The sequence below is a fragment of the Petromyzon marinus genome, chromosome 34 (assembly GCF_048934315.1).
Source record: "Petromyzon marinus isolate PM22_M1 ecotype Great Lakes invasive population chromosome 34, UKy_Petmar_22M1.pri1.0, whole genome shotgun sequence".
Taxonomy (NCBI): domain Eukaryota; kingdom Metazoa; phylum Chordata; class Hyperoartia; order Petromyzontiformes; family Petromyzontidae; genus Petromyzon; species Petromyzon marinus.
This window is the reverse complement of record NC_133700.1, coordinates 12,029,770-12,049,177: the sequence shown is the minus strand read 5'-3', so window position 1 is coordinate 12,049,177 and position 19,408 is coordinate 12,029,770. Positions and strand designations below refer to the sequence as shown.

General features: G+C 50.3%; 1 protein-coding gene across 3 annotated transcripts in view; it reads right to left on the bottom strand.

Annotated features, from left to right (window-relative positions):
* The window catches only part of LOC116948728 (voltage-gated inwardly rectifying potassium channel KCNH2-like), a 166,607-nt gene extending 148,163 nt beyond the window's left edge, over positions 1 to 18,444 (bottom strand). For all 3 annotated transcript variants that reach the window (XM_032965750.2, XM_076071722.1, XM_032965751.2), the window contains exons 1-2: positions 17,517 to 18,444; positions 10,308 to 10,538 (exon numbers count right to left, since the gene is read on the bottom strand). In XM_032965750.2, the coding sequence (XP_032821641.1) occupies positions 10,308 to 10,538; positions 17,517 to 17,592 (307 nt within the window). In that variant the 5' untranslated portion in view covers positions 17,593 to 18,444. The remainder of the gene's footprint in view (positions 1 to 10,307; positions 10,539 to 17,516) is intronic.
* Positions 18,445 to 19,408: the final 964 nt, after the last annotated feature.

Here is a 19,408-nt window from a genome sequence, read left to right as displayed (position 1 = left end):
GTCGACCTAGGGGATGCCCATGACCAGTTCAGATATTCCCCACCAGTGTTGGCTGTTAGCAGGAACGAACTCGGGTTGCAGGGGTTCGTAGCGCAGCGCGTTAACCACTGCGCCAGGTCACGCACTCGTGCGCACACAGATGGCCTCGGCTGAATGAAGTGGAAAAGCCCGGAGTGACAAGACGCTGTTTTTGCGCAGTCATTGGGGACTGGGACACAACTAAGGCTCCTCTGCAACTGGAGCATCCAACATGACGTAATGAGTGTCTGCACAGTATTCTAAAGAATGTTTTTTTAGCGGTGCTGACTCAGTTATTTACGAACACCACCACCACCACCCCCACCACCACCACCACCCCTCCACCACGCCGAGTAAGGCGGTCCACCGCCGGTGCGGCGAGAAACGTCCAACAAGATCGTGGCGCCTGCGCCCGTGGGCTTCACCCGCGACGCAGAGGAACACGGCGGCGAGGGCGAGAATAGCACGGGCCGGAGGGAACATGAAACAGACGGCAGGCAATTACAGGTAACAGCAGACCCTCGAGTCACCTTAACCGCGTGTGCACAATGAACACGCGCGCGAGCTGTAAGCGTCGAGCACGCGTGGAGCTGTTGCCGCCTCAGCGAGAGCGCGGCCGCTTGGTTTGAAGAAGGATAGGAGTCGTGTGCCGACGAGAGCCACGCCGAGGCGTAGGGCTCTCTTTTCAGGAGGTCCCTGCTACGTTGGATCATTTTTTTAAAAAACGTTTAAGTCAATTGATGGCGAGTGTTCATTATGCATGTGGGAGGAAACTGGTTGAGTACCCTGGAGAGAAAACTCCACAAACGCAATGGGGGGCAACATTCGATCCCGACACAGAGACAGCGGCAGATGGCGACTAGTCCACTTGTTGTACTGCCTTCCCCTGGCGAGCCAGCGTATGTCACCTCCTCGACGTCCATGGGGAGTTTCACAACATCGGTGCGGTGATCCACTAATCATCGCTGCCTCCACAGTGCTGGATTACAGACCACGTGCATCGCCACCATCGTGCGGCTAATGAAGTCAACACAAAAGCAGCTGCTTTCACTGCTCTGCAGGATACGTAACGCGATGCATGCATCGTGTCACCATCATCAGCCATGATCAATCAACTCCTGGATGAAGACCAATCCAAGTCACCGCTACCACTTCACAGTCCTGCTGCTGGAATAATTGGCCGAGTACCTGCACGTGAACGGATTTCATTGCTCCATCACCTCTGTGGATGTCCTCTCGGTCGATGTATGGCTGTGTACACGAGTTCTAACTCGAATCCCATCGTGTTATAAACTGAGTTGCGATGATGGCCATGATGGTGACGATAATTAAATGAAGCATGATAATACATAACTCTATTCTAATCTTGCCTATAATGGCAGCAATATTTTCCGCAGGTAAATGCCAATGTCGAGGAGTGCTCGCCACGAGAGAGCTGCAGGAGAATTCGTGTCTCGTTTGGCATCTCCGTTGAAGGAGCAGACTACAGTGGGTTAATAATGCGATCCTTAGTTACAATGGAACTTATCTGGCTTGTGTTTAATGTTCTATTCATGAAGGAAATCTATGTTGCAGCATTGGCCTGGTGATTTTCTGATGCGGTGGATGGTTACAGCCAGTGTCTTCGAGGAGGACTGTCACACATCTGCTGGACTGCTTTCTTATTCAACAATCATATAATTTACGAGTGACAGGAGAAAGGCGAAACATGTGACGATACCCTGCCTAATCAAAGGACATCCTTCACTCGTCTCGTCTACATCAGCATAAATTCACCCAATGCCTCCACAATCGAGCAAGGACCGGCCCATTCACCCCACGGGCGCTCAGCTCCGATGTTGCTCGCACTCCATGCGGCCGCGTGATTTGTTAGCCGGGATATCGGCATAATGATAACACGGTTCGGCTGCTCACGACTCATCATGACTGTACGGCTGCAACATCAATCAAGTCCAACCGCAACGCCCCATCACCGCGAAGTCAGATCACAAGCAAGTTGCGTCTCTCGCCCATCGCCTTTCACGTGACATTTTCACAGAAGCACAACACAAGTGCTTTTCGGAGAGAGAGGTGCGCTGGGTTTTCTCTCTCCCTATTGGCACCGAGCCAAATTGTACAAGCGGCAGCCACGACGCGTGTGCATTTGTGCTACCGTAGGGGAGACACAGTTGGGTGGTGACCCCAACACTCGGGGCCACAAGGCGTTCACCACCAGCGCTCAGCACGATCGCGCTGCATGTCGTCGTTCTTTTACCGCAGCACGCGGTGCATTTCTTATACCAGCGACACGGCGGCGTTCCTCAAGCCGGTGCATTCTGGTGATGTACTGCGCTAGGTTGCGATATTGGCGGGCGGACAGGCAGGCAGGCTGACAGGCAGGCAGGCTGACAGGCAGGCAGGCAGGCTGACAGGCAGGCAGGCTGACAGGCAGGCAGGCAGGCAGAGAGGCAGGCAGGCAGGCAGGCTTACAGGCAGGCAGACAGGCAGGCAGGCTGACAGGCAGGCAGGCTGACAGGCAGGCAGGCAGGCTGACAGGCAGGCAGGCAGGCAGACAGGCAGGCAGGCAGGCAGACAGACATACAGGCAGGCTGACAGGCAGGCTGACAGGCAGGCAGGCAGGCAGACAGACAGGCAGGCAGGCTGACAGGCAGGCAGGCTGACAGGCAGGCAGGCAGGCAGACAGGCAGGCCGACAGACAGGCTGGCAGGCAGGCTGACAGACAGGCTGGCAGGCAGGCTGACAGGCAGGCAGGCAGGCAGACAGACTGGCAGGCAGGCTGACAGGCAGGCAGGCTGACAGGCAGGCAGGCAGACAGGCAGGCTGACAAGCAGGCAGGCAGGCTGACAGACAGGCAGGCAGGCTGACAGACAGGCTAGAAGGCAGGCTGGCAGGCAGGCAGGCGAGCGAGCCAGCGAGGTGAACGCGAGGCGACCGACAGCTACGGCGGGCAGAATGAACGCTGCCACAACGGAGCCACTTTAAAGGGCATCGCTCAGCTGAAGTTTAAAAGCTCGCTCGTTCAAATGTTAATGGCGGAGCAGAGCTAAACCATTACAGAGCTTGCATATTTAAAGTGTATTGTGCACACAGAATTAAGTATTAACACGGGTCTCGTGTTCTGCGGTGTTATTTTATAATCAATCAATTTCAACGGAAGCTGTCTGTACGATTGTACTGATCCATACCTGCAGACACGATATTGAATTTTTCTGCTCAATTTTCGTATCGACGAATCTCGCCTCGTCTATAAATACACAGGCGCGCGGTGCAAGCTCCGTACCCTTGATATTAAAAGCCTCTTCGCAGACGAGCTGCACAGATATGATGCACGCACGTAGCAAATCCAAGAGCGATCATACTTGTTGACAGAGATACGGAAACAAATATACTGACACATGGTAATGGTTTAGGCTGAATGCATACATTGGGCATATAAGATAAATAAAACAATCGTTATGGTATATAATTTATGTGGGCAATCATTTGAAGGCGAGCAAGATCGCAGACCGTCCCGTGTGTATGTTTGCATACGTGAAATTGTAGGTGGTGTCGCCGGAACGAGCTGCAAATTCCACTTGTACATTAAACTACCGTATATTTATAGATGTATTTGCGTAGCATGTTAGGGCACCTGCTGTTATTGGGTACCTATTAAGGCGAGCATGGTACATGAGTGGGGTGTGGCCAGCACCATGCGTGGCTGGAATGCATGGTGCTGGCGTACGTGTTGACACAACCACTCTCCAACCACATTCATTTCAGGTCGGGTCACCCCACGGGATGCCCAGGTCAGGTTCAAGGTTCAGACTGTTACAATTGTCGTGCATGGCTGGGAATGTTAACTCAGGTTACTGTGATTTTTAACGAAGCCCACGGTCTATTACTCCACTGCTCTTGACACGCAAAGAAGCCCCCCAGTAGGCTGCTAGGGACCCGTTGTTGGTGCAGGAGCGGCGAGCGAGCGCCAAGATGAAGACTGGCATGGCACACGAGGGGGTGGAATGTTGTCCAGCAGCACCATGCCCGGTCGACTTTTGTTTCCACACATGTATACTGTGCACACCGCTCCAGGTTCTAATTCATGGCAGAACCAACCTTGGCGAGGATGAGGATTGGTTCAGATAGTCGCCACCGATGTTAGCAATGATCCCGGGAATCGAATGCCGATCACCGGCTTCGTCGCGCGGTGCACTAACCACTATACTACAGCTCCACTCATTCTGACACGCACACACAGACAATTATTGCCATCACTGAAACACAAAATACAACATTGCCCAATCTATTTATAGCCGTCGGGAGCCTACTGCAGCTCGGCAAAGGCTACCGCCTCCAACTATCGCTTAGGAGGAAGAGTCAATTCTTTGACTCGGCCAATGTGGGCAATCATTTGAAGGCGAGCAAGATCGCAGACCGTCCCGTGTGTATGTTTGCACACGTGAAATTGTAGGTGGTGTCGCCGGAACGAGCTGCAAATTTCAGTAATAAACGCAGTCCCCTTTGTTGGGTTTGAGCCTCACGCTGTTTTAATGGTACGCCTACTACAGACACTGCATTATTTACCATATATACATGTTATTAGACGTGTAAAATGTAAATACAGGGCCAGCGATTTGTGTGTATTGCAACGACAAAAAAGCGGTCGGGGTGATCTTTGTAAGTGGCAGAGGTGGCATCGCTCGTTTCAGCCACGAAAAAAACCCCCACATGTATTTATTTACAGATGAGTCGAGGCGAGTAAAGAATGTCTTCGGTATCCTCGTTGTGTTTCGCAGCGTCGTCAAAACGTGGCGAAATTAGGGCGACGTTCGTTGGCGCACACACGACTGCGCCGTCCGCGGAGCTGCTGCTGCTGCTGCTGAGCTCCCGTGTCGTTCTTTGTTGAAACCTCGACGCACCATCCAATTTCACGGGGACATTACTACCGCTCGTTGTCCGTAGACAATAGCGGCAGTTTTAAAGTGCGACGCACCACTGAGCGGTGGCCATGAGCCTTCCTTCGTAGAGGCAGGCAGGTTTTACACCTACGAACTAATTGCTAGAAATGAGTCTTTGTTGAGCACAACGGTGGGCGTGTCGATCGATACACCACGGCACCTTTAAGGGTCGCGAGCTCATTACACACATCCCACCTTTTGTCAGACATCCTCCACACAGCTCCCCCTCCATTAAAACAAATCCGACACCAACTTCGTCTGCGCGACTCTCAGCCACGTGGAGGCATCTGCGCTGCTCGCCGCGACACCCGTGGGGCTCAACGGCCACGCCCAGGCGCCCGGGCTATGGGGAGCAAGGCAGCAATCGCAGTGGCTTCACCGTGGCCATGAGATGGGAACTCACCTTTCCTCCTGAAGACGATCGCTTGTGGTGTGATCTTGCTACTGGCAAAGGAGGTCTCATAGTGCAAATGCTTACCCCGAGCTCTCAATACTCTGATAGTGCCCTGTTTTTGAGTTGCACGCCTTTTGGCGTCATCTGGTCAAACACCAGTGGAGACTCGGCTCTAAGAAAAGCCGTCTCGTGTGTGGACCAATCAATTTCAAGGACAGTGCATATTATTATCAGAGTTGTCTCTTTTTGTTTGCATTTTGACTGCTTGTGTTGTGGTTATTGCAAACATGATCCCTTGTATAAAGGTGTCAGTTTTGGTGCCAGATAAAAGGGTAAAAACCTATTACTATATCTTGCAACTGGCAAAGGGGGTCTCATAGTGTAAACCAGGCTACAGTCTACATTATAGACTGCCAGTACACTCACTCAGATTAAGAACCAGGCTACGGTCTAGATTAGTGGGTTGTTTTTTATTATTTGTATTTTATTATTCATTTTGAGTCACTTTAATTTTATATCTACGTGACTTTACCGAAATAAACAAAGAATAGGTATACAGGTTGTGAGTTCGATCCCGATGCCGACGCCTGCTGCTGCTGTATCTGTGGAGTTTGCGTGTCTTTCTCTCCCCGTGGTCACGTGGATTTTTCTCCGGGTCCTCCAGATATTCCCTCCACATTGAGAACCAACATTTCCAATTGAGAGTATCTGGCTGCTATACATTTCCACACGACGATAATTATCCACTTCGTTGAGCTATCATTTGTGGCCAGGTCGCTTCTGAAAGAAAGAGCTACATAGCTCAGTGGGCCTTAGTCGGAAAAATGAAAAGCTCAAAGTGAAATAGTGAGTCTATCCTCATCTGTGACGGACACGCCCAGGCTAAGTTTGGGGGGGGGGGGCGAGGCTGTTGCAGTTTGTTTTGGGGGGGGGGGGGTCCTCTGTGTGTTTTAGATGCCTCACCTTCAACTGTCTCACAACCACCACCACGCCCGATGCCGATCACCCCACCGTTAGTCACCTTGGTTATTTGAGTATTTTTTTGAATGCGATAAATATACGAATTAGAAAGCTAAACCGAAGACCAAACAAATCCATGTTAGATTCGGCAACGTAATTGCTAGTAGTAATACACAGAGCGAGGCAAGCCTTTAATGGCCCAACGACAAGCTGGGAGTAGTTACCGTCCCGCGCCAGTATTGTGTCTGAACCTGTTTGTAATTAAGTGCTCCGTGTGCATTTCTGGGTTGCCCTCACAATCCGGAGGGCCTCTAAACGTCCCCGGAGCGTGAATCCGGCTCCGATGATGCGACTGCTCTGGTAATAAGACGAGCGGACTGCGACAGAATCACCGATCCTACTGATGTGAGCCACTCAAATAGTGGGGCCGTGTCACGACCACCTCGCCTGCTGTACACGAGGTCGTGGGTTCAATACCGACCCTGACGCCTGCTGCTGCTGCTGTATATTTGGAGTTTGAGTGTCACTCATCATCATCACAGTGGCTGAGATATTAACTCCCTCGCCTGGTGTACAGGAGGTTATGGGTTCGATACCGACCCTGACGCCTGCTGCTGCTGCTGTATATTTGGAGTTTGAGTGTCACTCGTCATCATCACAGTGGCTGAGATATTAACTCTCTCGCCTGGTGTACAGGAGGTTATGGGTTCGATTCCGACCCTGACGCCTGCTGCTGCTGTATATTTGGAGTTGACGTCTCTCTCCGTCTCTCTCCACGTGCAGGAGGTCACTGCGTGGATTTGTCTCTGAGTTTTCCCCTGCACATTCAGAATGAACGTCCCGTGCTGAAGAGTGTTTCGCCTGTCGCTGTAACTGTCCACATCATAATAAGCCACTTTGCTGAGCTATAATTTGTGGCCAGGTCGCTTCTGAAAAAGAGTTATATAGCGCAGTGGGCCTATTGATGCCCCTAGGGTCTGGAATGCTATTGCCAATAAACTGCAACTTGAATCACTCAAAACTTGAATCACTCAAAACTGCTCTAGAGGAGTTGTACAACCCTAGCTGCCACTGCTATTCAGTGGCCTAAAATATGGCTCTAGATTTTGGTGTTATAATTAATTAATGTAGTTTATTGTGAAAAATTCGGTCACAGTCCATATGATAACTGTTACATTGGATTTATGGCTTTTATTTTGGTGATTTCGAAAAGTTTTTTTTGTTTTGGTCATGTTTTTGTTTATTGTAGTACGGAGTTGATTGACGGCCTTAATCTTAGTTGTCTTGTGGTTGTTGTTGTTATTTTGACTTGCATCCCACTGGGATTTTTGCACACAGCGTTGGTGTACGGTGCTATTTCAGGAATATTCTGATATTTTTTTCCTGTATTTTCTGTTTGCACAGTCACATAATCACTTTAAGATGTTTTCTTGTTCATGTTTTTGTTTGTTGCGGTTGCACCCGATTCAAGAGCCGAATGGCTCACAGGGCTATACCAAATAAATGAACTATGAAAAAAAAATTAAGGGTTTTTCACAGTTGAAAGCATTGCTCGCGAATGAATCGATCACCATTGAATCGATTACCGATTAATCGACATTTTCAAGATGGCTGCCCAATCAACTCTGAGCTGGCGTTCGGATAGACGGATCTGAATCGATTGCAACTAAAGCTCGATTCGCGATCCACAATGACCACGTAGTGGTGGGGTGCGACATCTCTGGACCGTGATTTCGCCGATTGTCTGATGTCACCGCCCTACTGACAGCAGAAACTCTTTCACTTGCTGGTGTCCGATGTCACCGCCCTACTGACAGCAGAAACTCTTTCACTTGCTGGTGTCTGATGTCACCGCTCTACTGACAGCAGTCCTCTTTCACTTGCTGGCGGTCAATGTCACCGCCCTACTGACAACAGTCCTCTTTCACTTGCTGGTGGTCGATGTCACCGCCCTACTGACAGCAGTCCTCTTTCACTTGCTGGTGTCTGATGTCACCGCCCTACTGACAGCAGTCCTCTTTCACTTGCTGGTGTCTGATGTCACCGTTCTACTGACAGCAGTCCTCTTTCACTTGCTGGTGGTCGATGTCACCGTTCTACTGACAGCAGTCCTCTTTCACTTGCTGGTGTCTGATGTCACCGCTCTACTGACAGCAGTCCTCTTTCACTTGCTGGTGTCTGATGTCACCGCTCTACTGACAGCAGTCCTCTTTCACTTGCTGGTGTCTGATGTCACCGCTCTACTGACAGCAGTCCTCTTTCACTTGCTGGTGTCTGATGTCACCGCCCTACTGACAGCAGAAACTCTTTCACTTGCTGGCGGTTGATGTCACCGCGCTACTGACAGCAGTCCTCTTTCACTTGCTGGTGTCTGATGTCACCGCGCTACTGACAGCAGTCCTCTTTCACTTGCTGGTGTCTGATGTCACCGCTCTACTGACAGCAGTCCTCTTTCACTTGCTGGTGTCTGATGTCACCGTGCTACTGACAGCAGTCCTCTTTCACTTGCTGGCGGTCGTGTCACCGCTCTACTGACAGCAGTCCTCTTTCATTTGCTGGTGTCTGATGTCACCGTGCTACTGACAGCAGAAACTCTTTCACTTGCTGGTGTCTGATGTCACCGTGCTACTGACAGCAGAAACTCTTTCACTTGCTGGTGGTCGATGTCACCCCTCTACTGACAGCAGTCCTCTTTTACCTGCTGGCGGTCGGGCCTGATGCTGTGCCCGTGTGCAATCGCAGATGTTTTCGGCCACCCATCGAACCAACGACGGAGCTCACCGCATCGCGCACTTTCAGATGCGCTGCTTCTGCGGCCGTCTGGAACGCTCTTCCTTCCGATATTAGGAAGCTACTGGGAGATATGCATTTTTAAATCATCATCATCATCTAGATTGACAACTTAAATTCTTCAGAACTGATTTCTCCGTTTCGTTTGTTCTTCCCCCGCACCTATTAGCACGGTTGGCTATGTACAGTGCGAAATAAGTTGTGTAAATTGCAGGTAATTTTTCAGAATTGGAATGTTTGGTCAATACCGGTTAAGTTGTATGGATGTGTTTTTTTTGTTCTAGCTATGGGAGTAAAACGGAGAACTCGGAGGAAAACCCTTGCGGACCACGGCGTGAGAGTACGTAGAAGCCCACGCAGAAATGTGCCCGAGAAGGAAATCGAACTCAGGCCCTCCCTGCTGTGGGGCACACGAGTGTGCTCCCAAATGAACGTTAATCTTGGGCCGCTGCCATCATTGCATTCTGTCCCATTTCCGTCGCCACTTTCCCCGTGGCTGACACGGTACACGCTCGGCTCTCGTCTCGCGTGCTGCTCGATCTCGGCGGAATGAAAGGATAGAATCGGCCGCACAAGACGACGTCCCTGGTTGTATGTTTTGTAAATGACATCGCCTTGCTCCAGCGCTGTGTTAGGTACAGGGCTGCCGTGCAAGCCGTTAGCATTGAACCAGAGGTTCTGTCGCGGCGCGCGTGGCAGCGTGCGAAATCACACTGCAGTCGACATGTTCACCACGTGGCACATTTCATGGTGCGCTATCGCGTGGGAAGCAACCCTAAAGTCGTGTATAAATGTCACACAAACAAGGGCAGTTCACTTAAAACTCTACCGCAGGTTGGCCTCGTTTTCATTTTATCATCGAGATGTTTTGAGGAGGTTGTGCATCGGGATAAGTTTTGCACAGTGGAGTAAAGCCAACAGACTTGATGCACACGTGACGATGTTATTCATCGAAGGTCCGAAGGATCAGGGTTAAATACTCACCTTCTGTATGAGAGTTCGTGGATGGGGGTTCGAGTGAGATGAGAGGGGAGAGGTTTGTGAGTTCGTGGTAGGGGGTAGATCGAGATGAAAGGAGAGAGGTAGGAGAGTGAATGGGGGGGGGGGGAGTAGAGTGAGACGAGAGAGGGGAGAGGTTTGCGAGTTCGTGGCAGGGGGCTTGAGTGAGATGACGCGGCAGCAATGCGGAGCTCGAGCGCGATCCTCACCGTCCTTGCGGTAGTAGTGCAGCTCGACCTTGCGCTCCTCGGCGGCGAGGAGGGAACGCGCCACCTGCGCCACAGCGTGGCGCCGCGTGTCGGCGCCGTGCAGGAAGTCGCAGGTCCCGGCGCGCTGCATCACCTCGGCGCGCGAGAAGCCGCACATCTCGCAGAAGCCATCGTTGCAGTAGATGATGGCGCAGTTCTCGGCGCGCGCGTTGGCGATCACGAACCGGCGGTCTGCGGGCAACGGCCACGGTGAAAAGTGATTCACTCCGGTCACTCCTCGGCTCGCCGGCGGGCAGTCGCCTCCCTACCGCTCTTATAGCGCTACTGTCGTGGTTACGGTTACCGGTAACTTCTGCTCATTGACTGCACATGATGAGGACCCGTTCTCGAGTAGAACGAGGGATTTATTTAATCCGTATTGTGTTCAAGCACCACGCTGCAGGTCACAATGACACTCACCCACTCACTAACCGCACTGTATGTCACAACGACACTCACCCAACCACTCATTCTCCCACTCACCGCACTGCAGGTCACAACTTCACTCACTGACCCACTCACTCACTCACTCTCCCACTTACTCACTCTCCCACTCACTCACTCACTCTCCCACCCACTCTCACACCGCACTGCAGGTCACAACGACACTCACTGACCCACTTACTCTCCCACTCACTCACTCTCCCATTCACTCACTCTCCGCACTCCAGGTCACAATCCTTATATTTCTGCTTCTGCCCTCGCACTGCTTGACCGTGGAATTCCCTCCCATCGTTTTTTTCTGTAGCTCTGATAATAATAGTCTTGTTCAATTCAAGGAAAGTATTAGCTCTTACCTATCACACTTTCAACAGTGCTGTTAGCTTACCATTGTGGAGCTTTTGCCTCTACTCAGCAACTGCGATTTAAGAAAAGCAACAACAGCAATGAATGCTACCCTCTCAGGGTTTGCTATCTACACGTTCAGCCCTGTTGTTAATCCGCTGCTGGATGAGGGCCTCCCTATGCAGCGAGGGTCATAGGGGTTATGATGATTGATTACACTATGTAACAAAATTTTTGTTCCTGACTAGTAAGTGTGATTTCTTAATTGCTTATGCCTAAAAAGTATAGAAAATGGCTATTATTCCCCACAAACTTTGCTTTTGTGACCAGGGCAGTGATATTTTGAAATCTACCCATTTTCAATGAGAAAAGGGGCGAATTTCTGTATTTTCGTTCACATAAAGTCAGAAAAAAAGAACATATAAATACAAAATTACATGTATTTATACTAAAGTAATACAAACATGACTACAAAAGATTTAGGAGTAGTTTTTCGAGATTTACGATAATACTGTAAATCACTTTCACGAGTCAGCCCCCAAATGTAGTCTCCCATCATGTTCTCGTTCTACTGTCCTTGGTAGCGGCGTTCAAAGTCCAGTATATCCTGGTGGAAGCGCTCGCCTTGCTCCTCCGAGTACGCTCCCATGTTCTCCTTGAATTTATCAAGATGAGTATCAAGGATATGGACTTTGAGGGACATCCTACAGCCCATTGTGCCGTAGTTTTTCACCAAAGTCTCAACCAGCTCCACACAGTTTTCGACGTTGTGATTGCCCAGGAAGCCACGAACCACTGCGACAAAGCTGTTCCCAGCCGCCTTCTCCTTACTAGTGAGCTTCTTGGGGAATTCATTGCACTCCAGGATCTTCTTTATCTGTGGTCCGGTGAAGACACTGGCTTTGACCTTTGCCTCAGACAGCTTAGAGAAGAAGTCTTGAAGGTACTTGAAGGCTGCCGACTCCTTATCTCCAGCTCTGACAAATTGTTTCATGAGACCCAATGTGATGTGCAGTGGTGGCATCAGCACCTTCCGGGGGTCCACCAGTGGCTACCACTTGATATTCCATCCCACAGAGAACTCGGTCCGCTGTGGCCAGTCCCGCCTGTGGTAGTGCGCCTTGGTGTCCCTGCTGTCCCAAAGGCAAAGATGCAGGGCAACTTGGTAAAACCGCCTTGGAGACCCATCAGGAATGCCACCATTTTGAAGTCTCCGATGGCCTCCCAGCCGTACTCATCATACTTCAAGGCGTCCAGCAATGTCTTGATGCTGTTGCAATCATCATTGAGGTGCACCGAGTGAGCCAGGGGAAGAGACGGGTACTTGTTACCATTATGGAGCAGCATGGCTTTGAGGCTCCTGGATGAGCTGCCAATGAAGAGGCGCCACTCATTCTGGTTACAGGCGATTCTGATTGCCTCGAACAGACTGGTCACATTGTGGCAGAAGCAGAGCCCATCTTGACGGGTGAAGAAGCTGTAAAAAGGCTGGTGACGCTTCCTCTGATCTGCGACTTACACACTTTCATCCAACAAGTTCCATTGCTTGAGCCTAGACGTCAAAAGCTCGCATTGGACTTGGTGAGACCAAGATCTCTGATCAAGTCGTTGAGGTATTTTTGGTTGGGGTAGTATGGGTTTCTCTCCTCAGCTCCACCTCTGAAATTGTCATCTGGATCTACAACGTCTTCCTCGCTCTCTGACTTGCTGCTCTATTCTAAAGACGGCTGCTCTCTGTCCGGAGGAGTGGGTACGGGGAGCTCATGGTAATGTGGCACCGGGGGGATGGATGAAGGAAGGTCTGGATACGTGATAGCAGGTGCATTCTTGCCAGTCCGACGTTTCGCAGGGTCCACCATGCAGCAGTAGCAATTGCTTGAGTGGTCAGTGGGTTCCCGCCAAATTCTTGGGATAGCGATCTTCATGGATGTCTTTTCCCCTCTGTACCATCCTACAAAAATAAATGTATTTCATCCATGACTAATATGTAAGAGATTCTCGCTACATTTTTTAGAAATTATATATTTTTTCAATAACATTTGAAAATTGTAAAAAAAATGTAAATTGAAAACGTTTACAATTTAAAATGTTTTAACAAATTTTATAACATTAAATTCTGAGAAACAATTGTCCATCTTACCTCCCAGAGTTTGTTTGTATTGCTCGCAGGTGAAATGAGGTGCCGAGGGTTTATCTTCATCCCCGACAGGCATGCCGAAATATGCCTTGTAGGCCTCACACTTCTTAGCAGATGCTTTCACAGAGTACTTTTTTGCTCTTGTCTTGATAAATTGGCCGTAGACAGCAAAATGCGTCTGCCGGATGTTTGCAGTCTCTTGATGCCATCTCAGAAAAAATGCAGATATGTATCCACTTAGGCAGCTGTAACTAAACTGAACTGGTGGGCTTAAAGCCCCTGTATTTATACTACTATTTACATTACTGGAAAGTTCTAGAATGGTCTAGAAGGTACTCCAAGTTTACTCAGCACTGAATCTATCTGGAATGTTCTGGAAAAATGGGTACATTTCAAAATACCACTGTCCTGGTCACCAAAGCAAAGTTTGTGAACAGACATTTTCTGTACTTTTGGAGGCATAAGCAATTAGGAAATAACACTTACTACACAGGAACAAAAAAAATGTTACACAGTGTTATTAATCACACCTCACCATGCTAGTCAGTGTGGGTTGGCAAAGGCAAGAAGCATAGAAGAACAGTACAACAACTGATTGTGCTCTACTGCCCTGTGATGCCCACGGCATAGAACAACTCCGCAGCCGCCTATAGCAACCCGGCATACATGGTGGTGGTGGTCACCCATCCAATCAGGTTCAACTCTGCTTAACTTCCGAAAGCTGACAAGATCGGGCGCATTCTGGGCGATTTTGTCATCGGTGAATATAGAATACGTCTGACCTAATCATTGGACGGGTTCACAAATATCCCACCAGTATGTAGACAATTACATATGTGACATTGGCCGTGGAATTTTTGAAACGTGATTTTTTCGCGCAATTATTTTCCAGCTCCGGATGCTTCACCGCGCACAGCACAAATGGTCTCGACTCGTCTTTAATTAATGCACTGGACACAATTAAAGTGTAAAGAAAAAAACTCACTTGTCAACAACACTGCCTTAAAAGAAACGTATAATGGGCGACGTTTCAGGCAAGAACCCTTCTTCACTGCACACGAACCACAAGGGTCAGCGCCAAAATGTCACCTGTTATATACTTCTTATCTTAAGGCCACAGTGTTATTGACAGGTCTGTTGAACATCTACATCATTAGACCTCCTTTGCCAGTACCAAAATATAATAATAGGGTTTTCTAATGATGTAGATGCTCACCCCGAGCCCTCATTACTTTGACAGTGGCATTGTCTTTGAGCTGTGTGACGCCTTTTGGCGTCATCTGGTCGAGCACCAATTGGGTCGAGGCTCAAAAGAAAGTCGTCCCCTGGTGTGGACCAATCAGTTTCAAGGACAATGCATATATTATCATAGTTTGTTTTTGTTTGCATTTTGACTGCAGGTATTGTGGTTAATGCAGACATGAATCCTTGTAAAAAAAGGTTTCAGTTTTGTTGTCAGAAAAAAAGGGGGAAAACCCTATTATTATAGGTCTGTTGTATCACCAAATCCATTACTATATCGGCTCCATCGCATGATGAAGAGGGTTGTGTTGCAACGACAGTGACGCTGGTGCTGCTGGTGGTGACGGTGTTGACAAATGGCTATGGATATGCTCCCACAGAGCAAGGACGATAGTACGCGCGTGTGTGTGTGTCATACAGTTGTACTGTCTATATATATACGCGTTATAAAGATTGCCTATATATAACCACGACTGATCTTAATTACTCCCTATTCCCAGTGTAATGTGTTCCCTTAGGTCAACTGTGCTCATTGGCAGGTGAGGTTGTATAACGCAACCCTTGTTCGGCTTGGCTTTCGCCGGCGCTGGCGATTACATTACGCGATTGTGTTATTCCACAAAAGGGGTTCTCACAACGCCTGTTAGCGGGTATTACAAAAAAAAACCCCACGGAGACGTAAAACACCCTCGCACCGCCACTCGGTGGATGGGAATCATCTCACGGGGATGAGACGGACACGCTTTCATTACCGCGGTCTCTTCGAATCCATTGGTCGTTCCGCAGCCAACAACCTCTGTGCTTGTCTTTGTATTCAGTGTCCCCCATTGTTGGCACTGGCTGCCACCACCCGGCATGGCTGGAGGGCCTCGTGCAAACCACCGCGCGCACCTGCTGCGCGCGTGTGGACGAGGCCAAATTCCTGGCGATGCCGTTCACTGCACGCCAGTGTCTTGTGCACGAGTTTGCCAATCAACATCAAAATGGCCAATCAAAATTATTGTTAACAGAATGTCCCCTCCGTGGGAAATGGATGACCCTCCTTCAACGGAGCCCGTGCTCTGCTCAATGGAAGGGCGCGGCGCACCTTGCACGGACGTAAATGAAGGACAAATTTAAGTGGCTGTGGTGATCCTCGCCGGGCAATGCACGCAGACCATGATCCGAAAACAAACCGTCGTAATCTATCCCCTTTCCATGCATCTACCTTATTAAAATAATCCTATCACACGAAACAAAAACCACGCACGCTTGTAGAAGCCAAGTCCCCTTTGCCGCAAGGAGAAGACAAGGCGGAGGGACGGCAAAACATCGCACAAACGCTGACGACGACAAGCGACTCGCGCCGCGAGAATCAGACAGCGCACGCCAGGTCGAGTTGCCGCGCTCTTTGTCCGAGTGTGCGACACGGACACGACACGTGCACGCACACACACAGGCGCACAGGCGCACACGCACAGAGCCTTGCGCAAGTAAATAATCAGCGGCAGTGAATTCCCGGGGCTTGACACGGCCCGCCACTCACCTGGCAAAGGGCCCAGGGCTGACATAAGCTCCCACACGAGCGGGGGTTTGAGAACCTACGCTCGGCCTCGGCCTCTCCCGCCAACCCGAGGAGACTTGAATATTAGAGCCGATATTTCAAATGGGGCATCTTAGCTGGGTAAAATAATATTTGATTGATTGAATGATGCCACAATGACCTCGGAAGCCTCTCAATAAATTAAGCTTCGCACTTAGAATATACGTAGTTCGGTGTCACTGTCTGGTGAACATTACCTAAAACGACATAAAAATGGCCCGATTGCAGCTCTTATTTAAATTTCCTTAAGATATAATTCACTCGCTGCTTGTGATGACGATGACATGGGCAAACGTTACATGTTTTTTTTTTTAAACATCGTTATTCATGCCTGCCACCAAACAACGCACGATCGTCAAATAGAAAGTAGTAGCAGCAGTTTCAAAGCCCTGTGACCTTTCACATGCCGTGGAGAAGGCCTTGTAGCATCAAACCGCATTTGCTCTGACTTCTGCACAGTATCCACACGTGGCACAACCCTTGACTAGTGACATATCTCGCGCGACACCGTCCTCGAGATTCGTTCGGTTTGTTTTGCAGTCGTTGCAATCGCTCCTGCGATAATGTTGCCTCCTTATACTCTCCTTTACACACCTCTCACGCAGCGCCCTAAATCACGGAGCAATGTTCAGAAAGCGGCCTGCATGTGCGGTGTGTGCCGGCGACATTACAACACCTATGTATATATCTCCAGAAATAGACCTGTCAGGCCACTTTCAAAGATTTGTATATAAAATATATATCTCAAGGGCATGCATTATTTTTTAACCGCATTTGTCAAAGCACGTCGCGTTCTTTGCGACTCGCAATGGTGATGTGCGGCTCCGGTGTTGGCTTCAAAAGGGTTAATAATGAACACCGGCAGACAATACGGAGTGACACGAGCGTCGTATTAAACGGCTGGCTGCTTGAGTGCAATAATGCTCTCACATTTTGTTCAAAGCAAATGAACGGAGCCACGTGAGTCGTGTTCTCTTTAACAATGAACACAGCGGGGTACCCACTTTCTCTCCCTCATTCGCAGTCGCTCGTCAGGTTTACGCCCCGCTCAAACGGGCAGCGCTCCTCTCCGTCGCGATCCCCAAGCCAGGGGTGGAAACTCCACATTCCCGCGGCGGGGTGGGGGGGGGGGGTCAATCTACCCTCTATGGGACGTCCTTATCATCGGTATGAACTTGGACAAGATACAGAGCATCCCTTACCCCCTCCACGATATGCATTTGATAATTAATCATCAATCCACGGTGCCTTATTAAAAGGCGCACGACCCCACAATGTGCAATGACGGCCGGCATCGGATTTACGCGCATCAAGGCCGACAACAATGAGCGAACGTCTGTCGCTAAAACGCCCAACGGGTGTGGGGCTGACGCACACGTGGGGCGGGTTTGTTGCGCACACGGAGGGCAGCAGCGACACTCACTCTGCGCTTCGAATCGGCGGATGATGGTCTCCAGGAAGGTGTTCTGCAGCGCCACGTGGCCCCGCCGCACTGGCATCTTGCACACGAACTGTGGTCGTCTCCTTTCTCTTCCTCGAACGGCGGTCGTGGAAATAATGAATCAACTTAACCAGAGCGCGCGAGAGCGAGAGAGCGGCGAGGAGGGATAAACTAAGCGCGCGTCCAGCCAATTACACGCCTTGTTGTGGCGTTTGATGTTGTGGTTGTGTCAGCTGCTATTGTTCATTCACCCCCTTTCCTTCGAACAAAAACTAGCGAAACACACGCGTGCTGCTGCTGCTACTGACGCTGTTGCTCCTATAAGACGACTGCGGCCGGTGTCTTATGCGCGCCTGTTACTTATCAGGGCTTGACGACAGTGATGATGGTGATAATAGTAATAGTAGTGGTGGTGGTGGTGATAGTAGTAATCGTGGTGATAGGCTGGCACGGACGCGCTGTGCGCGCCGGATGAAATCATCACGGGCGAGTCGGAGCCGAGGGCGCAGAGCTCCGCTCCGGACCGCGAGACTGCGCGGCCGACATCTGCGCGCCCCGAACGGGCGAGGCTCGCTGAGCCTCGCAGCCTCCGCCCCCAGCGGGGGGGTTCCTCTCGTTAGAGACAAACGCCATTTCCGTCTTCCCCCCCCCCCCCGCCCCTTTGGTGCGGGCTCCACTTTGCCTACCGCCACGGCCGCCGCGCGGTGGTTTCGCGTTGCGAGCGCTGACTCTGGTTCCTCTCGGCGTCGCGAGCACGCGGCACAACACCACCACGCGGTTCACAACACCGCCACCCCTGCGCCGTTGATACGAGGAGGGTGATGATGAGGACGACGATGAGTGAACTTTTATAAGACACAGCCGCACTCGTCAGCGTGTAACAGCGGGTGTACCACGGGCACACCGCTGCCTGCTCTTATTGCTCCCCTGCTCGCGCTGCACGTGGCGATAAGTGGAGCCTGGGATTTTTATTGTGCTGTATTATTTTTTTATTTTTATTATATATTTTCCATTTCGTACCCATCGACTTTGGCGCCTCGTGTAAGAAGCGAGCGAGCGGGCGAGTAAAAACTCAGAGCGAGCTAACAAGCGTGAGTCTGTGTAACAATGTGTTTAATCGGCGAAATAAAATAATAGTTGTGGTTCATCGACCAAATTAACCTTTTGAACCAAGGCGTCCCAGGAACAGTTTGAATAAAACCACCCACCCCACCACCCTACATCCCCACCCGGGACTGTGTTTTACATTGGTCGATGGACTTACACGAGTTGTTTGCGTTTCAGCGATGAAACAAACAGCCATTTCGTGTCTCAATTGGGTGTACCGACGACAAGCCGCCGAGAGACCTCGCGTGATCGCTTTGTTTCGGGTGAGCAGCTCGAGACGGCCTCTGCCGTGTCGCCGCTGGGAAGCGTCGTGGTGCTGAAATGGACAGCTCCTCTTCTTTGCTCCTGCATGGCGGAAGCCGGGTGTGGAATCCACTCATTGTTATGCGAGCCAATTTATTCATAGGGGACAGCTGGCCCAGCTGCTGTATACACCCCGCCTCTGCCGGCTGTTCCATTAATCAACTGGCGGCTCGTTTTGGCAGTCCGTCATTGTTGACGAGGCGTTTTCTGCTGCGCCACGGCAAGCTCAGAGGCTTGATTGCTCGGCTCAGCGGGGTGTTTATCTGATTATATATGTCTGTGCACCTGTGATCTTCCCAAATGTATAGTCAGTGCGTTCCGCGGTGACAATTTGTTTGCAGTGTTTGTAGTATATATTTATTGCTGCGCCAAAATTGTTCGCTTCCCTCCCTCCGCAGTGTTCACGTCTCGCACATGGACGATGCTTGACGCGTAAAGCACGAACGGCCCCTGTAACGACAGCA